General features: G+C 34.3%; 1 protein-coding gene across 5 annotated transcripts in view; it reads left to right on the top strand.

The window, feature by feature from the left end:
• Positions 1 to 20,488, top strand: part of Fmr1 (synaptic functional regulator FMR1) — a 40,996-nt gene that overhangs the window by 10,544 nt on the left and 9,964 nt on the right. For 3 of the 5 annotated variants that reach the window (XM_071594805.1, XM_071594803.1, XM_071594801.1), the window contains 3 exons: positions 11,876 to 12,029; positions 15,566 to 15,703; positions 19,248 to 19,391. In XM_071594805.1, the coding sequence (XP_071450906.1) occupies positions 11,876 to 12,029; positions 15,566 to 15,703; positions 19,248 to 19,391 (436 nt within the window). The remainder of the gene's footprint in view (positions 1 to 11,875; positions 12,030 to 15,565; positions 15,704 to 19,247; positions 19,392 to 20,488) is intronic. The other 2 variants (XM_071594804.1, XM_071594802.1) reach the window with 1 other exon arrangement.

Here is a 20,488-nt window from a genome sequence, read left to right as displayed (position 1 = left end):
CATTGTGTATTTTAGTAATAATGCCTCTAGTGGGCAGCCAATTTATCTTTTAATACAAATTTGCTAATCTGTGAATTGTTAGTCATTTGATTACCTACTAATATTGGTATAATCAAAAAGTGCTTAGCGTTGTAATACAGCATGACAATTTTCAAAAGGGTCAAATTGTTTAATTTTCCTTGGCTGAGCATTCTTGTACAATTTCTTCCTCTATTTAATGGCAGGCTCTTGGTGTGTGTTGCACTAGGAATGGCCTTTGAAGAACGTAATGCCTTTGCTGTTTTTGGTCCTTATCTCCTGTTTTCATCATTTTGCAAAAAATATAACCTGTCAATTCAAATCATTGATGTTGCCACAGCTAACAATATGCATTCATAGTAAACTCATCCTGAGATGAATAAATATGTATGACCATTGAAGTAGATAAATAATTAAAATATTATTTCAATTCAGTAGCCAAGAAGGGTTAAGGTTGCATAGTTGTATCCATGATGGTACTTCTTCTGCAAGATTTTATTGGTATAAAATGAACATGAGAGGAAATATTATAAAAGAGCCATGTGGTATTCGGTTCTGTTAACACTTGGCTCTATTGAAATGCCAATGAATAACTTCTAATATTGAGCATCTTCAGAGTAAAGCTTTCTACTTAAATTAAATTTGAAGTAACTGCAGGGGATTAATGAATTTCAAGGAATTCTTGTAGTTTTTTGATCTAGGTCATGTAGTTCATTCTATAGTCAATGACTAAAAATTCATTTATTTGAAGACAGTTACCAAAAATAAATAAGTAAAATAAATATCAGTTCCAATGGTAAATGCTTCTTTGAAATATATACTCAATGCTGAGCAGCTATTATCACAATGTTCTAATCCAAATTTATCTTCATTAGTATAGTGTAAAAGAAAGCTTTTACATTGCAATTTAGTATATTGTTCATATCCTAACATTTTTTTATCCACATATATATTTTATATACCATAGAGTTTATATTAGTAACATGTTAAAGATCTTTCCCTTCTGTTTTATTAATTTATTTTCACTGGTGCCATTTGGTTTTGACTTTCTGTAGCATAAGCATGTATGTGTGTTTCAGAGGGAAGGCTGGAGGACAGATGTGTGTATATATGTCCTCCCTGTAGAATCAGGACCATCATGGAGGCTCCCTCTGGCCATCTACTAAGTCCAATGCTATATACAAGCTTCATTGATGTCAGTAATGATACTATAAAAGTATCCATCTATTAGAATAACCTTTTTGGCAAAAAAAATTGTTCTATTGTTACTATATTTCTTTCTGATTCTGTAGTTTTTTTCTAAAATTCTTGCCTGAAAGCAAAACTCTTTCTAATTAATTTCAATAAATTTGGAAAAAATTTCATGCCCAATTGTCCCTTTTGTTCACACTCAAATTGATAGTACCTTTGTTATGTAGGAGTACAAGATTGTGATTGAAGGCTGGAAGGACCCCATTGCAAGTTTTTTCTGAGCTATTTTAGACCCTATTCATGTCTCCTCCCTCCTTGAAAACCATATGCATGTCTATATCTGCAGCAAGTCTTCATGTATATGTATTATGATAATTGCTATTTTCAACTTTTACAAATAAGTGGTCCAGCATGAGGTGATTTTCTTTTGTGATGCTTGTAATTTGAAATACAAGCCTGATAATTAAATAATGATGATGGAGGTTTTACCTTAAATTATTAAGTTTGAAATGTTGGTGTTCTGCCTTCTCTTTTAATGCCGATAATGAAAACTAGTGCTTCTTACAATTTAGGGTGCCACAAAATGTTTTGAGATTCAACAGAATTGTTAATTTTTTTAATTTAGTTCTCTTTCTTGTTGTTGTTTTATATTCCTGGGAGCAAGTTTGTAAATGGGATTTTAAAGAATGTAAGATACGAGTAGTTTTGGCGAAATCCATCTCATCATCACTAAGCACCATTAGTGGATCTAAGCTGTGCAGCATGTCAAAATGTTACAATAATTTGTGCATTATACAGAGAGGAAAACTAGCCATGAAAGTGTTGTGGAAAATTCATGTAGTGAAAAGATTCTACGAAAATGTCAGGATATATACATATTTGGACAAACTGTTAGTACCTATTCAAATTTTTTTCAATTCATAAGGTGTAGGTCAGTTTAAACAGCAATATAATGCTTTCATTATTTGCTCTTTGTGTAGAGGGTAGGATATTTTTGTCACCTTGATGATGCATATAGTCTTGAATGGTCTACTACATATTTGGTCTCATTATTCGTAAAGAAATTTTTTATAAATTTTCCCCCCAAATTTCATGGACTAATTAATTATAAGACATAGAGAGTGATGGTAACTTGGAACACCTGACAGTTCAGATTTTTACATCTTTTACTTAGTTATAGTTTCTGAAGTTGGTAGAAAAATGATTCTTTGAAAACAGTGATTTGTGAATTCTGGAAGAAGTTAGAGAGTGGTGTCACCTCTGTGTACTCTTAAGGGGCATATGTATATAGGGTACCAAGCATGACAGTATGAAACAAATGACAACCTGCTGGTGCAGCGGTACATAAATACTCCATGATAGGATTTCTTTCTATGTCACTAGCCAGGCACCTACTAATATTCTCTCGCATTACAAAGCTAATATAATTTTTAGATAATGATGTTGCATTGATAGTCATCTGTTTATTAATTAATCCATTCAGAAATGTTAAAAGATATGGTGACTTGGTTAACATTCATTTAGATGTTTAAAAGAAGTCTACCACTCAAAACTAATGTATTGTCCGCTAATGTGGAAAATGCTCATGTATTTGCTCTTATCAAGTTAACAAAGTACACAGAATTACATCTCGGAAACAAAATAATAAAGATGTCGCTCAAAAACCTTAAATATTATTTTTATCAAAAGTCATGTAATATCTGGCCACCCTGTAATAATCTAAGGTTTTCAGCGAAAATAAGTCATCTTACATATGACATTACTGTAGATAGAAAGAAGTGCCTGTGTTTTAAAATACTTTTGAAATATGACTCAAGTGATTTGTGGAATTAAAACTATGATCTAGAATTGTGAAATTTGTGGTGATGGTAAATTCGTTGCTGGTACCCTTAATTAATGTTAACATTCATGCCCAATTCTTCTGAGTAATGAAGTAAAACCTCACCAAACTCCTGCTGGACAATTTATTTTAAGGGGATTATATTTGTAAAAAAGCCAGCTTCAATGGCTTATTATTTGTTTCCAGTCACATTTTTTTATTGTTACAAAAGATTTCAAAATTATCAGTTAAAAGCGGTTTCCATTATCCTCTACTGACACTCTCTAGTATATTTTTTCACTTAGAAAAGCCAAGAATTATAGGAAATCATGCAGTTAATGTGTTGCTTAAACCAATTCAAGCTACTTTGTTGCCATACCAATTCCAGCATTGTGAAATGTCAAAGCTCTCGTGAAGTGACCCTGAAGCAAATATCTTTCTCGTCTCTTGATCAGTCCAGACCATGGGCAGAAGTAGTTATTGCCAGCACCTAGCCCTTCAAAGTTAGGTGACTGTACAACACTTGTGTTGACACTTAATAAAGCCTAGTGAGATTCAGAATGCACTCAATCTTTTAACAGATTCTTCATTTTACTGGAATAGCTATCATATAGTTGGCTGGCAAATACCCTTCACTTGTCATTAAAATGTTATTGAAAATATTATTTGGGGGATATGGATGGCTGCTGAGTCTATCTGTTGTAGTGTGCAATGCAGTCATTATGTTAATGTAGAACAAAGTTAAGTGGATAGTTTTAATTTGAATCTTTTGTTGTTGCTCTTGCAAAATAAATGGATACATAGGAAGAACTTACGTGAAACGAAGTTTTGTTTGATCTATTCCCTGTGGGTTATTAGCTAGTGATTAATTATTCATGGTCCATTGTGTTAGAAACTCCTTCATACACCGTGAATGGTAAGTAAAGGGGGATTGGTTTGTATGTAATTGTCAATTATTAGCATGAAAGGGAAGTATAAAGTACAAATATGGTTAATAAAATAAAATTTCATAAAGCTGGGTTAATTATGCTCAAATTACAGTGAAGCCTCATTGTTTCCAAACTCAGGGTTCAAAAAACTAGCATAATGAATGACTAATCGTAGCACTTTTCTACTTGATAACATTTTTTATGAGGTAACAGATTTCATCAGGTTTTTTATCATGTGGAAAAGTGCTACAATCAGTTATTCATTATGTTCGACTTCTACCACATCACGCCTGAAGCTACTCGATTTGTAAAAAAACTAGCACTTTGGAAATGTTCAGGTTTGAAATAAATTGACTTTTAATACTATGCAGATTTACCTGAAAATTAATTTTTTGTACTGTTTTGTCAGAAGTACTTCCATCCCTGAATTTATGTTAAAATTGTTGACGGGCATGTATCAGTGAATAGTGGACTTTGTCTGCTCGTCTAACACATGAAATTTGTGCGACAATGTTTCAGAGCTGACAATATACACTGTGTGAGGCTTAAATCCGGACGAATTTTAATTTGAATTTGCTGCCATAATGTAGTTCCACTAGAGGTTGCGATTGGTGTTCTCGAAAGCTATAGACATCTAAGAAACATTCATAACATCGAAATAGCTGAGATGTTATGTACAAGTGCAGAGTACAATGGAAGAGCCACTGTTATCAAAAGTGTTTGCTGTGTGTCTGGGTCATTTCGAAATAGTTGGATTCTTCTTATACCCCAGTTCAACTGTTATGATATTGAGGTGAAGTGTAATGCTTCGGAGAAGTCTGGGGAATGTTCCACTAACCCAATGAGGAAACACGTGCTTCTCCGGATTTAAGCACCGCACCCTGTGTGTTTATTAAGCTGCTTTTTCATTACCCTTGAAATAACAAAAATACAACAAATATGATACTATAGTTAAAAACAAAAAACTGAAGTAAAACAAAAATAGTTAACATTCAAATGTAAATTATTAATACAGTAAACTCTGTTATCCGTGCTAATGGATGCCAGATGAAGCATGGATAATCAGATAATGATGATATCTGAAGCATATTAATTTTTACTGAGACTCTCCTTTCTCATTACTATTGTTGAATTCTCATTTTTTAGTAATAGGAAGAACAATTTTTTTGTGTTTCAGTCATTTTTCTAAGGGTGGAATTATAATTTTCCTGAGCACAGCACGATCGAGTGAATAGCTGAACGTTATTTCCTTCGGAAGCTAAACCAATCTCGCTAAGAAAAAAATGACTGGCAAGGGACAAATATTGACAAAGGATTGCTAATTCATATTCATCATTATGATTTCATGGTTCCAATTTTATAATTCAGTGTTGATAGATAATGACTTATTTGTTGCTTAGTATTTGCTTTCAATAAAGGAGAATATTGAAATATGTGAGGCTGATGAATGCATGGAAAACAATAATATAGACTTCTGTATTGTTCAAAAATGTTTAAATTAAAATATGAAATCCTATTGACAACTTTTGATTTTGTTATCAAAATTAAAAAGTTTTTAGGAAGCAGTTGTATTTCAAACATTTGTTTTTTAAAAGGGTGCATCAAAGTTTCAAAGAATTCAACTATCTTAGCAATTGTAATTTTATTGAAAATATTAGTTGCTAGGAAGAGAATAGAGCAGCTAATCCGCGCATGGATAATTGAGAGTTCACTGTAATTTCATAGAGAGCAAATTCCTCATCATTGCTACGTTAAGCTAATCCATTCTGTTTCTGCAGAATTCACTTATACATAGTATAACATGAAGTTGTTTGACTTTAATTCCATGTATAATTTCATATCTTATTCACTGGACCACCCTAGTAACCCAAAAAATTTGCGCAGTATAAGGTTTTCCAATTGTGTGACAGTATTTATAATTACACCTTCAAGAGTATTCACAAAATGTTCCTGCAAATGAGTTATAATTCATTTATTCAATAAAATAATGAGGTTATTCTGTGCGGAGTTTATTCATAATAGGTACTTCATGATTATTTGTGTCTGAACAATTATTTCTTATAACATGTTGTGAGGTAGTCTTTCCCCATTGTATTGGTGTTATTCTACATATTTATGACTCTTAAATTACTTTGGTATAATGTTTTACTCAGTAGTTGTAGAAACAAGTAGTAAAGCTTTGTATGGATCTTTAGGAGAGCACTTTAGTTGTTTGTGTTGCTTTCATGCATATTTTACTCGGCCATGCCCAAGTCATTATCCCCGTGATCCATTTGGATATGGAGTTGTGTGTTGCCATGTAAGTAGATCATGTGAAGCAACTCAGAGAAATTGACACAAAATTGGAAATATTAAAAAGTCACACTTCAAAAGTTCATTCACGCATTTCATAATGCAAATCAATTTGAAGTACTTGTTATAGTTGAAGGCACAAATCCCTCTGGCGATGAAAATTATTCACTGTATAAAGTATTCTGGTATATTTTAGTAGTGAAAGGGTTTGTAGTTGTATGGTGGCTAGTTTATTAGCATCACATCGAATGACCTGGTTGTAATTCTAGTAATCAGAATATTTAATTAGTATTCCAGTTCTTGCCACAGTTTTGTTTCTTCAAGGTCATTCAGGCATTGCACTGTGGAGCATTAGACAAGAGTCTTCCTGGGAAATTATCTCTTGAACTTAAATCCCACTGAATGCTTTCATATTTCTCTGTTGCAGCAATTATTTTTTATGAAGAAGTGACTTTATCGTGTCTTAAAACAGAACATCCATAATGAGCTCGCATATAGTTATTCACAGTTGAATACCACAATTTATGATATTCATGCTTACACATTATGGAGGCCTGTTCCTTTCCATGAGTCTCCTGTAATTTCTCAGAAAGTTCTAATTCCCTGCAATTCATACTGCTTAGATTTGGCTTTAGTGTTCAAAGACATCACTGCTATTTAAACCATTGCCTTAAGGCTGTGAATTTCAGCTGAAGAATATATGGTAATGGTCACCATTATGTAACTTTCAAGCTAACTACTAGGGTATATTTTTGCTTAGTGGAAATGGTAATTATATTGATGATTACACTCAAATGGATTCATGCAAGTTATACAAAGAATAGTTTAATGAAATTTAGGCTTTAATGGTATTAGTGAGGTAGTTCTTCTCATGTTTTACCTAGCAGTTCAGACTATATAGCTCTAAGCTATTTCAGGTTGATAATAAAAGTTCAGAATTAATGAATTTTTAAACCACTACAACAGGAACAATTTTTTATATCAGCTCCTGTCCCTGGATTAGTTAAACTTAAAATGTACTCCTCACCTAGAGACTTAGTTGATAATGAGTGGTTTTGGCTGTTGTATGAATATTTTTTTTTTAATTTTTATTAGCAAGAATGCATAGGTAGGTGTACTCTGTCAGTTAGTTATCAGTTATCTGAGAATAAAGGGCAAACATGACAATCAGAAGCATATTTACTCACCTAAAGGATGCATTCTAAGGCCCTAATTGTCAAATAACATATGGTCGTAGTTCCATTTGCTTGTCCTAAATGAACATCAATTCAAGTGTTTGGATTTTCATTGTGTGCTAAGTCATATCTCATATCCCATTCTTCGTCCGCTTCTTATTTAATGGCTTCTGCCAGGAGTCAGGATTTTACGCATTAACACCTGAAAAAGAATAATAGCTCTAGCATCATTTTTTATTGGAATGATCTGATAAGTGCATTACAATGGTTGTGCATCCCATCGGTTTACAGTTTTCTCTTGAAAGCATTCAGTAGCTTGCTTGTACATAGCTATAGTTATAAAAATAACTAAAATAACTGTAGATAAAAGTTGTAAGTTACCATCTAAAATACCGATCTTCTTCAATGATGAAAAATGGTATTCTATAATTGAGAAGTGCGTGCACAGATTATTACCATTGGTGTATGTACTCAAAACATTCAAGTTATTGATTGACTCCATTCTAATTTAAAACCTCCATGTAAAAGGATACATTACGTTAGGGATAAAAGTTGAAGCTTGCTTCATCAAACTATTTATTTCTGTTTCATAAAATGTCTAATCTTTTTATAACCTTCAATTGTTTATTGCCAGTGTTATTTTTTTTGTTGGTTGTTTTGCTAAGCACTCATTTAAAATGGTCCTTAAGTATTGTATCATTAAGTTTTTCTCTCAGTTTCACTCAATTCAGACAAATAATCTGAGTATGTGCCAAGTTGGTGTGGCCGTGAAGTGAATTGAATTGTTAGCATGTGGTTTGGGAGCTGTTAGAAAGAGACTGTAAAGAAAGCTTAACATGGCAATTTTGTTCTGTTTGCACGTAAAATTCGATGCAGGGTTAGTAGTTTCCATTGAAAAGATGGATTGCCAGCTATGAGAGCCAATATGCTTTGTGCAAGGCAAATTGAGAGTTGTTATTCGAAACCAAATCTAAGGTGAAGAGAGAAACAAAAGCCTTAACGTACCAAAGGATTATTGATGTTGTTTTTTACATGGGGACATGTAAATCATGATAGTACACATATCTTACTATTTTTAATGTGCAATCAAATCATGTTAACAGACTGAATTTTGATACTTATTGATGTATAGCTGCTATTTTGTTGGAGTTCAGTGTGTCCAGTAATAATATGCAACAGTCAAGCAGGTCGCAATTGAGGCATGTCTGTAAAATAAAAGGATGTAAAAGTTAGGAACTTTTCTCAATGCATGACTTATTAAGTGTGAATGCATGTTTGTTCTACAGAGATGATTCACTATTCATGTTCAAGATTTTAAAAATTGCTGCAGTATGAAAGCTGTGATTTCATTTCACTTTAACATTAGGTGTTCTTGATTGCTCAACATGATTGTGTGTCTACAGCAGTCTTTATTGCCCTAGATGATATTTCCCTAATTCAGCATATATTTCATTCATTGTGCTATTTACATTATGGAGCATTCAAGATGAGTACTCTCATGGTAAAGAAAATGACTATGTGATGACTTGGTTAGCAAGCAATCAGAAATAAGTTAATTACAGTGTGGCTGTGTCAATGATTTGAATTCACAGTTAATGAATGTAAATAATTACTTATTTATAATTATTTTAATGGTATAATTAGGCATCTGTAACTATCATCACTGTCATTGTGTTCTAATTTAACGGTCTTTCATTGCTGTTCTTTTAAAGCCATTTTGTCTTCCAACACTAATACCTATTCTTTAACTTAAAAGAATCTCTTTTCCCTAAATATTTTCTATTTATTTATTTTAAGGTATAACTTAACATTTAGCATTTAATAGTTGGCAAACTCCTGTCATTTTACACTTTTCATTTTTAATAACTAAATTGACTTTAATTGCCATTACTATCTTGATTGGGTTAACTCTGATTTTCATTATTCTTTTGGTGAAATGCTATATGGATACTTTAAATTTTTTGCTTCCTTCTAATGTCATTAGCCTTTATTTTATAGGAAATAATATCCATATATGTTCATTTAAAAATCCTATATTGCATATTTTGTTCTTGATTAACACAAATTTAATTTTTTGGCGATTATGTATTGACTCGATTGCTAGGCTCTAATTGTTTATCACTCACATGTTTTCTATGCTGTTACATTCACATGAATCAGTTTGACGCTGTGCTTTTTGCAATTGAAGCATTATATGATAAGTGTACCTGCCATTGCTTAAAAGACAACTACACAATTACCATTGGTGAAACCTTTGAAGGCTTTCCTTTAGAATTTAGTAGCCTGTTGTTACTTCTAATAGTTTGGCTTTGTAGATATCTTTACTAATTTTTAAATTAGGTTTAATTTGGTACCTTAGAAGAAGCTTACCTGTTTTAATAATTCTTTTTTTGATTATTGAGCAAAAGTAGCATGCTAATAAATTATGGCTTTGTTTGTTTCTTCCTTCATCTGGTGAACCCTTTTGTCCAACATACTAACAAGTAAATGTGGTCATTGAAATTGTTGTTGTGACTACCTAGATATCTTTAAAATATTTATTCTGTGAAAGAATTACCAACCAGCAGTCTGGCTTGTCAGTACCCTATAGCCTATGGCCTTCCTTAAGTCCATACCTAATTTCCCATAATTCTCTGCCCGATTGAGACACACTTAAATACAGGACATACACAAATCTTTTTATCTTCTTGGCTTCATCATGTGCTCCATATACTATTAAAATTCATTATTTACAGTGCAATGCTCATAATTCAAGTAAGTGTTGGTTAGCCATGGTAGATCAGCCATGGTAGATCAGCCATGACTTCATAAATATTTGGTGCTGTTTATGAAGTGAAACCTATTCAAATTTTCTTAAATTTGCAATGGCAAACCCACACAGTTGAATTGACATTGCCTTTATATCCTCATAATGTTCAAGTTCATCTCTGTTAAACTCAGTTACACCTTTAACTAAACTTATCAGCTGGCAGAATATAAACTCAAGTTAGGACAGATTGGTGGTTCCTTATTCAATTAATTCTCCTTTTAATCATTGTTGTTTGTGTTGTCTGATCAATCAGTGATTGTATTCTCATAATTCAAAAGCTCAGGCCAAAATTTTTCAACTGACTGGTCATCAGATGTCAGATTACATCACTTATTGTAGATAAAATTAGTGTGCATACTTGGTTACCTCTTCATAATCAGCAGCTCATACTAGTTATGTACATTTATTTTACTTCTTAAAATAAAGAATGAATGTCTTTGATTCCATATTTGCAATTTATCTTAATGTACGAGCTTTTATTCATTTTCTAAACAACATGTTAAATGTTCCTTGTTAATTACTCAGAAAGTGAACTAGTTAATAAAACATTTTCCTGTGGGTGTTTCCAAGGGTTATTTTTTTATTATTATATCATATATTGTTTGTTATCTCTTTGTGAAAGCCTTTGATGCTATTTTATTCGGCAATCTTAAGTCTGGGTGATTTCAGGATAAGTGCACTTGTTACACAGCTGTCCCTGGCTGTACTTTGGTTTTTTTCTTCTTTTGTTTCCTTAAGTATCTTTTTTTCTTTTATATCAATTGTAGCAAAGGCCATTTGATGGCATTCTTTTGCTCTATTTACCTAGAATGTCTCAAGTGGCCTTGCTCTTCATCCAACTTGGTATTTTTTGCCAACTATTTAAAACAAAAGAATTAATATGAGCCTATTAGGGGCAAGATTACTTAGGTCTTGCATGTTAAAATTATTGGGAGATTTCTCCTGCTCCTTAGCCAAACTGTTGGTCTTGCAAAATTCTAGCATCTGCATTTAATTGTGCCACAGCATGTGCATAAAGCTACCTTCCAAAACAACCCCTCACCACTTTTGCTGAACTTGCATACCTTGGCTATGCATGCCTAGCCAGTGGTATCTTTGCTGTAATTATGATCGGCATTGGCTGCCTGATAGTTGCATTCATAGTTACTTGAGCAGCTGCTGTTATGTGTAACGAATTGTATCTGAAATTAGATGTACAAGTGCATTGGTTGGTATGTGTGTGTGCAGGGGGTTGGAAGGTGGTTTTTAAGCCCCCTTCTCCCAAGCCCTTTGGCACAGTATGCTCTTGCTCTGTCGCTCCTTGCGTGGGGAGCGCCCCACACAATGGGCCCTCCCTCTTTCCCCCTCTTTAAAAAAAATGCTAGCCATTTGCTCGATCGTGACGCCCCCCACACGTGGCTACCCCAATTCACTCCCTGACATTCCCCCTTCACGGATGCCTGCACCCGTGGCCATTCCCCCTTCCTCCATTTCACCCCCACGTCAAATCCTCGAATAAATTGCCCCTCCCTTCCCCAACCACATGTCTGTCCCTTTTCCTTGTGAACAAACACCACACCCTCTGTTGGGGCGCCCACGAATCGCCTAACCTCTGCGCTCCCTCCTGTCCCCCCTCCTCTCCCTTCCTTCGCCTCCTGACCAGCAGCAGCCACTCAGATGAGTTCAGCGTGAGAGAGGACCTGATGGGCCTGGCGATAGGGGCACATGGGGCGAACATCCAGCAGGCAAGGAAGCTTGAAGGGATCACCAACATCGAGCTGGAGGAAAATTCGTGCACCTTTAAGATCTATGGAGAGGTGAGAAACTTACACGTTTAGCAGCGTTTACAAAAGCCATACCCCCCCCCCTCTCATAGCGCAAAAGCCATACTTTCTTGCAGCATTGCAGTAGTGTCATAGGAAGTGATTATTCATGCTTGAAAAAAGTGGAGTGACGTCATGCTGCCTTTAATTAATTGTTAACTAAGTTTTGAATGCACCATCAATAGTATGTATTTGAAACATTATTTGTGTTTAATTGATAATAGTGAAGATTTACATTTGATAACATTTTATATAAGAGACTGTTTTAGCCGTTACTCTGTGGAATTTTTCCATCGTATAGAAAGAAAGAAAACACAGCAATTCCACATTTACACTTTATTCAGACGACCATGGTTTCACCACTGCGTGGCATCTTCAGGTGAAGGCATACATAGTAGAGGGCGGGTATATATACGCAGTCTGGGAGGGGGGGTGGAGGAGTCTGGGTAATGGGTATGAGTGGGAGAGGTCTTAGGCCACTCAGCGGGGGTTTTAAGGCTTTGCGAGGTTAAGGGGGAATGGTTTGGTAATGGGAGGCATAAGAGAGGGGAACGGGAAGGGTACAAAATCTCATTGACCAGGTGGGTTTTTTTAGAATTCTTGCGGGTGATTATTTCCAACTCTTCCAGTGCATCTAACCTTGGACCTTTTTTCTCTATGTGTAAGATGTTGGGGATAAATTTACTGTGGTGTTTGTGTGTTAGTAGATGATTTGCGAATTGGGATGTGTGTTTGTTGTTTGTGAAGCAAGCTAAGTGTTCTTTGGTTCTGATGTTGAATGTTCTCCCAGTCTGTCCAATATATATTGCGTTACAGTCATCGCAGTTTACCCATATCCGACGCAAACTACACTTAGAACTCTAGACAATAAAGCAGATAGCAACCAACAATGGATACACCACAAAATTAATAGATACACTTTACAAAAGAAAGCAGACACAAATAGCCATGAAGGGGATATATAACAATAAACCCCAAGGAAACGAGAAGGAAGATGGATCCAAGTGGCGGAGACTACCTTTCCTTGGGAATATATCACACAAAATCCAAAGATTACTCCCCCGGGAAAAAATCAAAGCCGCCTTCTACAACAGACAGACACTAGAAGACATCCTGGGATCCAACAAAGACAAAATACACAAAATGGAACAAAGCGGAGTTTACGAGCTCTGCTGCGATGACTGTAACGCAATATATATTGGACAGACTGGGAGAACATTCAACATCAGAACCAAAGAACACTTAGCTTGCTTCACAAACAACAAACACACATCCCAATTCGCAAATCATCTACTAACACACAAACACCACAGTAAATTTATCCCCAACATCTTACACATAGAGAAAAAAGGTCCAAGGTTAGATGCACTGGAAGAGTTAGAAATAATCACCCGCAAGAATTCTAAAGAAACCCACCTGGTCAATGAGATTTTGTACCCTTCCCGTTCCCCTCTCTTATGCCTCCCATTACCAAACCATTCCCCCTTAACCTCGCAAAGCCTTCAAACCCCCGCTGAGTGGCCTAAGACCTCTCCCACTCATACCCATTACCCAGACTACTCCCCCCCCCTCCCTCCTCCGTTCTCCCCAATCCACCTCCCCTCCCTGACTGTGTATATATACCCGCCCTCTACTATGTATGCCTTCACCTGAAGATGCCACACAGTGGTGAAACCATGGTCGTCTGAATAAAGTGTAAATGTGGAATTGCTGTGTTTTCTTTCTATATGATAACATTTTAACGACCCATGTTTTGCAATTAATCAAACAATAATAAATAGGAGTGCTAATGAAAGTATCAATCAATGTTTAGGATTATTGAACAATTGGAATCCTATATATCTCTACTTGCCCTCATGTGGGTTCGTTAGTTCTATTGATTGTTAGCATATCTTGTCAACATTTTTTATTATCATTATATTATTATGCTACTGTAAGCAGTAGATTATTTTCCAATAGATATGATTGCACTTATTCCACAAGAACATCCACTGTATCGAAAAACAGTTTTGTATGTCTAGAGGAATAAGTATTCATAATTTTAAATTCTTTGAATTAATGCATTCAATATGCTACATATTCCAAGACATCATGTTTAACCCTGATCCAATGATTTGCCATGATCTAGGTATCACACTACCCAATGCAATCACAGAGATTGACTGCTACAAATTATTAAATGTTTTATTGAACAATTCATTTTATAAAAATAATGCCAAGTTATTAAAATGTACAAGACTTCATTAACCAGTTGAAATCCTTATACCTGCCACTTAAAATACCCTCAGAAATGACCGCACTCTTATGTTGGTGGTAGGAATTAGCAAATTTAAAATTGCATTTGGTAATATTGAGAACTCTTCATAATCAGTGATTCCTCACATGTTGTGAAGTCATATTAGATCGAGATTTTATTTAAGAAATTGTGGGTTTTGGTGGTATTACATGAGCTTTCTGTCATGTACTATTGTTACTACCCAAGTAATTTCCATCTGAGATATACATTCAAATAATATTGCTAGAATCTTGAAAAATATAAACTTAAAAATCTGTCATTTACAAGGGTGATTTGAAAACTTTTCGGCCTAATAATGTAAATTCCAATCTATGCTTTTGAAAAAAAATTTCAATGTAATTGCCTTTAATATTAATAAATTTAATGCAGTGGTGTGTCAGTGCCATTATTAGCCTGTCTCTGTAGTGTTCTTCCAGAAGTGCTGCTAATTGCAGGGTGTAGCAACATAACTTTTTGAACCGTTTTTGAAAACGTTTTGCATTTCTAATTAGGAAGTTATGTTGTGGCACCCTGTACTTGTCTACAGCCTAAATAACTTCGTAATTGGATGAAAAACATTGACCAGTGTGTTAACTTTTGAGATTTTGAAGAGGTGGAAGTCAGAGGGAACCAAATGCAGGGAATAGTGTCCATGTTACAGCACTTAATTCGCAAATCCTTCAATTTTCTATCGGAAATTGTCTAAATCCATCCAAGTTATTCAAAATGTGTATTGGATTGCAAAGTTAACTATATGCAAAATGGCTTGGCATTTTTCATCAAGTTTAAATGGATTCGACCCTCCTATTCTCTTCACTTTTCCTCTTGCATAGGAAAGAAAAATGTTGCTATTCCACACGAATATAAATTTATTGCTACCAGTTTCGATACAGAGTATCATCATCTAGACTAGTCAAAGACTATGGCAGTAATTTTATATTTGTGTTGCATAGCAGTGTTTTTCTTTCCTATGCATCTTGTTCCACAACCTGACGATCCCACATTGGATACACACTTCCTTTTGCCCTCTCTATCCTCTTACTTCAAATAATAAAAGTCCACGAGCATAATGTACTACATTTTTGTTATAGTTTTACTGCAGCAATTTCTATCTAGCATCCTGACTTGATTTTTTGAATTAATAATAAAAGTCGATTATATTTTCTAACAACGTTTCATGGCTATAATTGTATGATTGAAGATGCTCTCCAGGAGAAAATTTTACCATTGTCTGAAATTATTTGTTTTTTTCCAGACTCGAGAGGCTGTGAAAAAGGCAAGAAGTATGCTGGAGTACAGTGAAGAGCACATCCAAGTTCCTAGATACTTGGTTGGGAAAGTAATTGGCAAAAATGGAAGGAACATTCAGGAGATTGTGGATAAGAGTGGAGTGGTATGTTTTCTCTATAGATAATAAAACTAGTTTTAACTCCATCTAATATCTAGTGGCAATCACATGTCAACTCTTTTATTTTAAAAACATTATCAGCTATGAATCCATGCCGTGTATCCAATCTGTGGGTGCAATCTGCCTGTGTTTATTATATGTTTGCCCGACATTAAGTAGTAGATTTTTCTATTAGAAATGAATTAAGTACAATAAAAGATAGTTTGACATATATTATTGTCTAGCAATAGCAATGTTTCCTAAATTATTGAATTTTAACTATATTTGCCTTCCAGTTTATGTAAATTTAAGAAAAATCATTTCATTGTCCCAGGAATAAAGGAAGTAGGAGTATAAAGGAGTAGGAAGTCCCAAAAATAAAATCAGAATTGAAAAGTATTTCTTCCTACAAATTTGACTATGGGCTCATTATTATGCAATTGCAATATCTAACCTTGGCCCTCATTAATGTTGAGCTTACCCTGAAAAGGGAATATCATAGGATTGGCCTTTTGTGATTTTACTGTCATGTCCCTTATCCTCATGCTTAGCAGTCCTGTGCCTCATGATATCAACTACAAATGCAAAATATTGATGAGCATGTATGTGTTTGAAAACATAATATTTGGTGATAGATGAAAATAATTTTTCTGTAACAATATATTAACTAATGATGATTTCATTATTGAGATTCTCCTAAGTTATGTTGTTTTTATATCTCTTAACTGAGGGTGATACTAGTACCTAAATATGTAAAGGCCTAATTTTTTGCCAAACTCAGAACTGACATTTCTAACATTTTGCACCCGTATCTTAAAAATAATTAAAATTTTATTTTATTCATGTACAGTAATCATTTGCAACTCCCATTTGAAGGTTGTCTTGTGATACAGCATATTTAAGTAAAAATAATTCTATTTCACATTAAAATCTATTAACGGTGAATATATTTTTGCACGATGATACTTCATTCCAATATGCCTTTGTCATTCAATTAAATTAACCTTCCATCATGGTGGATTCACTGCAAAAGGTTCTTTTTTATATCATTTTGCTGAACTGTAACTGTATCTACCAGGTTTACAAGTATGAAATGCAGTTTTTTCCCAAAAATAATTTTTCAGAAGAATGATAAAAAGAGCTTAATTCAATGTATGCTCGATTGCCAGTTAGACATTTTCCCCTCTTGTGGGCAATTTGTGGATACCATTCCACTAAAAATCTTTCCAAGGCAACAATATCAGAGTGTAAAAATCATTCGCCTTGACCAGGATGCGAACCCCATGATGTCCAGCTGAGTGCCTTAGCCAATTAAGCTATCGAGACATCCTCTTAAAGATTTGTCAAAGGTAAAAAAACAGCTTAAGTTTTTAAAAGTTGGCTTTAACTTCGTGGACTGTGGTTCATCACGTGCAACTATGAATGCCTATGACATTGTATGTACTGTATTTCGTCACAAAGTTTTGTTCTTTTAATAAAGCCCCTAAATTTTCAGAGTTTGAGGCCTCAATAGGCATATGCTATGCCTCAATAGCATAACTGACTAAAGCACTCTGCCGGACTTTGAGGAATCCCGGTCAAAGGCAATGACTTTTAAGGTCTGGAATTGTTGCATTGAATTGCATATTAGTGGATGACTCCATTAAAAGTTACTGCTGCGGCATCTCCCGCAGTTTGTAGGAATTTTTTAAAAATCTTTCCCTTTTGCTGCAAACCATTCATTGAGCCATTTAATTCACATCTTCGTATGAACTGAAATGCTGCTCAGCAAGTGCATCACCCATCGATGCAAACAAGTGGTAATCGGAAGGAGCCAAGTCTGGTGAGTAAGCCCCTTGGGGTGGAACTTCCCATCTGAGTGTAGCCAACGTGTCATGAACTGGTTTTGCTGGTTGTGATGGAGCATTGCCATGAAGAAAAATGACCAGGTGTGGCCTCTTTTGGTATCCTGGTCTTTTTTCAAGTGGCAAATGGTTCAAATCGTACAATTCTTGGTAGGATTCAGTATTAACAGTTTCACCAGGTATTAACAGCTCATAATAGACCACACCCTTCTGGTCGTGACAAAAACTGAGCATCTCTGGTCTTTCTACCAAAGCAATTCAGTCTTGTGGTCGATGTGGATGATCCACTTAGGTTTGACTGCCATGATCTTTGCACTTGGGATTCTCTAAATAAATCCACTTTTCATCCCCAGTAATGATACAATGCCAAAATACTTCCTTTTGTATCGTATGAGCTAAATTTCACATGTTTTTGCATCTCTCCTTCTGCCTGTTGTTCAACTCATGTGGTATCCTTCTGCTGGTCTTCTGAATCTTTCCCATCCCTTGTAGGTAATTGGAAACAGCTTGTTGATAAACGCTCAATTGCTCTGTGAGTTTTCGTGAATCATCTTTATCCAGCAATGCTTGCAATACCACATCTTCATGCCTTTTTGGTGGTTTTCTGTTGTCTATGTCTGCAACATCAAAGTCACCACTTTAGAAATACCACAACTATCATTCACATACAAGTATATCTTGTGATGGAGCATGTTCACTATAAGCTTCTCCAAGTTATCGGAATGATTAAGCAGCAGTTTTCTTCAAATGAAAACAAAAAATTAATGCTGTCCGCGGATGTTATTTGTTTGGTATAAATTTTGACATATTGGACACAGTAACACAACACAATGTTAACCCTTTTCAATTTTTCACTTGTGCACATTTGACTTTTGTTAATGGCACAACAAAATGGCATAAGTGTCAAATCTTTATGCCACAAACTGTGTTGGTGCTCTATCTGTTGTCTGAAATTTGCATTTCATACTAGTATACCTGGTATACAGTTATTTTATGCTTTAAGAGTTTTGTTGTAATATTAGATATAATGGCGTAGCTTACTTAATAAGTTTTTAATTCTCTCTGTGATTATTTTATTACCTTGCTCCTTCATATACTAAAAAGTGCACATTAACTGGATTAGGAATCTTGAAGTGCATCACAACTTACCATTGTAGTGAAACCTCAAATTTATATTTTTAATGATGTCTGTGGAAAAATATTTTCAAGTGTATTTTCATGTTTAGGAAATGAAATATCTCTTGGGATTATAATGAACTAATTAATAAAAACAATAGTTTTTTTATTTTTATGGTAGGTTACAATAAATAAAGTAAAAAAAGTACTAGTAGTTGGAATGTTTTTGTAAATTATTAGTTATTTATTAAACCATTAGTTTATTATTAAAGGATTTGTCATCTCATAAAATTTGTCAGCTCTGGTGCTCATAAATTCAATGTTTAACTTTAATAGTGTAAGAAAATAGATAATAATATGATGATGTAATTATTCCTGAATTGAAATTAGACATAGCATACATATCTTCTGATATTATTCACTTGACGTGACTAAAGAAAGGAACAATGTTCCATATATTTTCTTAGAAATTATATTCTTTTTGAGATACTTAAAGGAAATTATGAACCTGTCATTAAAACTATTTCATTTTTGTATCTTTTTTGTTTGATCTATTTCATTTGAGAAGTTAATTCATTATCACCTTATAGGTTCGGGTAAAAGTTGAAGGGGACAATGAACCTCAACCGTCCATACCTCGGGAAGAGGGGCAAGTCCCATTCGTTTTTGTTGGCACAGTGGAAAATATTGCAGATGCCAAGGTGTTCCTTGACTATCATGTTGCCCATCTCAAGGTTGGTGAAGATTGTTTTAAATATGTTTGATGAATTTGGGAAAAGTCTTTAATGCTCAACATTGATTAAGCAAGTAATAGATTCTCTGAATTGAAATTTGTTGAAGACCTGCAATCTCCATATTACTCTGTTGAATTTTAATTTTTGTGTGCTTTGCCCAAAATAAAAATTTTATTAATGCTGTGTTAGCTGCCATTGAAAAATTTAGCGGAAGGCGAGGGCAAAGTTTTAAATTATTCAATTGTATAGATAAGAATGTATTTTCTTCAATGTTCTTAGACTTATGAAAACAATGACAACATATCATAGATATGTGTTTCTTTCTTTCTTTCGGCTCTAGTTTCTAATTCTAATTTTTGCGTTCTGATTAACAATGTCATTAAAATCCAGTTATATGAGACTGGTTGGTTCAGACTGTTGCTGGAAATTTAATTTACTACTAAAGATATAGGATGACGTCTTCCTTATTATTTCTGAGTGATGGGTTAGATGCATGTTGTGCTTAACCTTTTAATAGTACCTTTTGTGTTAGTTTATAAAACCTTTTGGTAAAACGGTTTCTAAAATTTGAAGTCTAATTATACATTGGTGGTGTATTAATGTATATTGGAGGGTATATTGGTTGCAAATTGATTTAACAGCATTTAGCTACTTTTGAGTATGTGAGGTATTGTTATTATCTATTTTAAAGATAATGAAATAATTAAATCTGATCCAAAATGACTAGCAGAAATTTGGATTGGCAATTTAGAAATTTTAGTGTTTTAATACAATGCACCCTTGGCTATAAAACTGGCCTCAATATGTTAAATTATAAATGTATTGTATATCACATACCTGGTTACAAGTGTATCACATTTGTCCAGATTGGCTTCCCTTCTCCCCCTCCCCCTTTAAGGGTTAAATGGAAGAAGGGACCTTATGGTCTCAATTTTGCCTGAGTAAAGGCATTTATCTATCTATATATCCCCCAAGGTATGTGGCTTCAGCCGCATTTATTAAAGGGAAAAAAAATTAGATTATGGCCAGTAAACAAAACACTACTTCATTGTACACAACTGCTTGAAACAAAAATTATTTTGTGTGTTCGAGAAGTA

The sequence above is a fragment of the Hetaerina americana genome, unplaced genomic scaffold, assembly GCF_022747635.1.
Source record: "Hetaerina americana unplaced genomic scaffold, ioHetAmer1.1.p SCAF_7, whole genome shotgun sequence".
NCBI classification, from domain to species: domain Eukaryota; kingdom Metazoa; phylum Arthropoda; class Insecta; order Odonata; family Calopterygidae; genus Hetaerina; species Hetaerina americana.
This window is presented reverse-complemented; position numbering and strand designations above follow the sequence as displayed.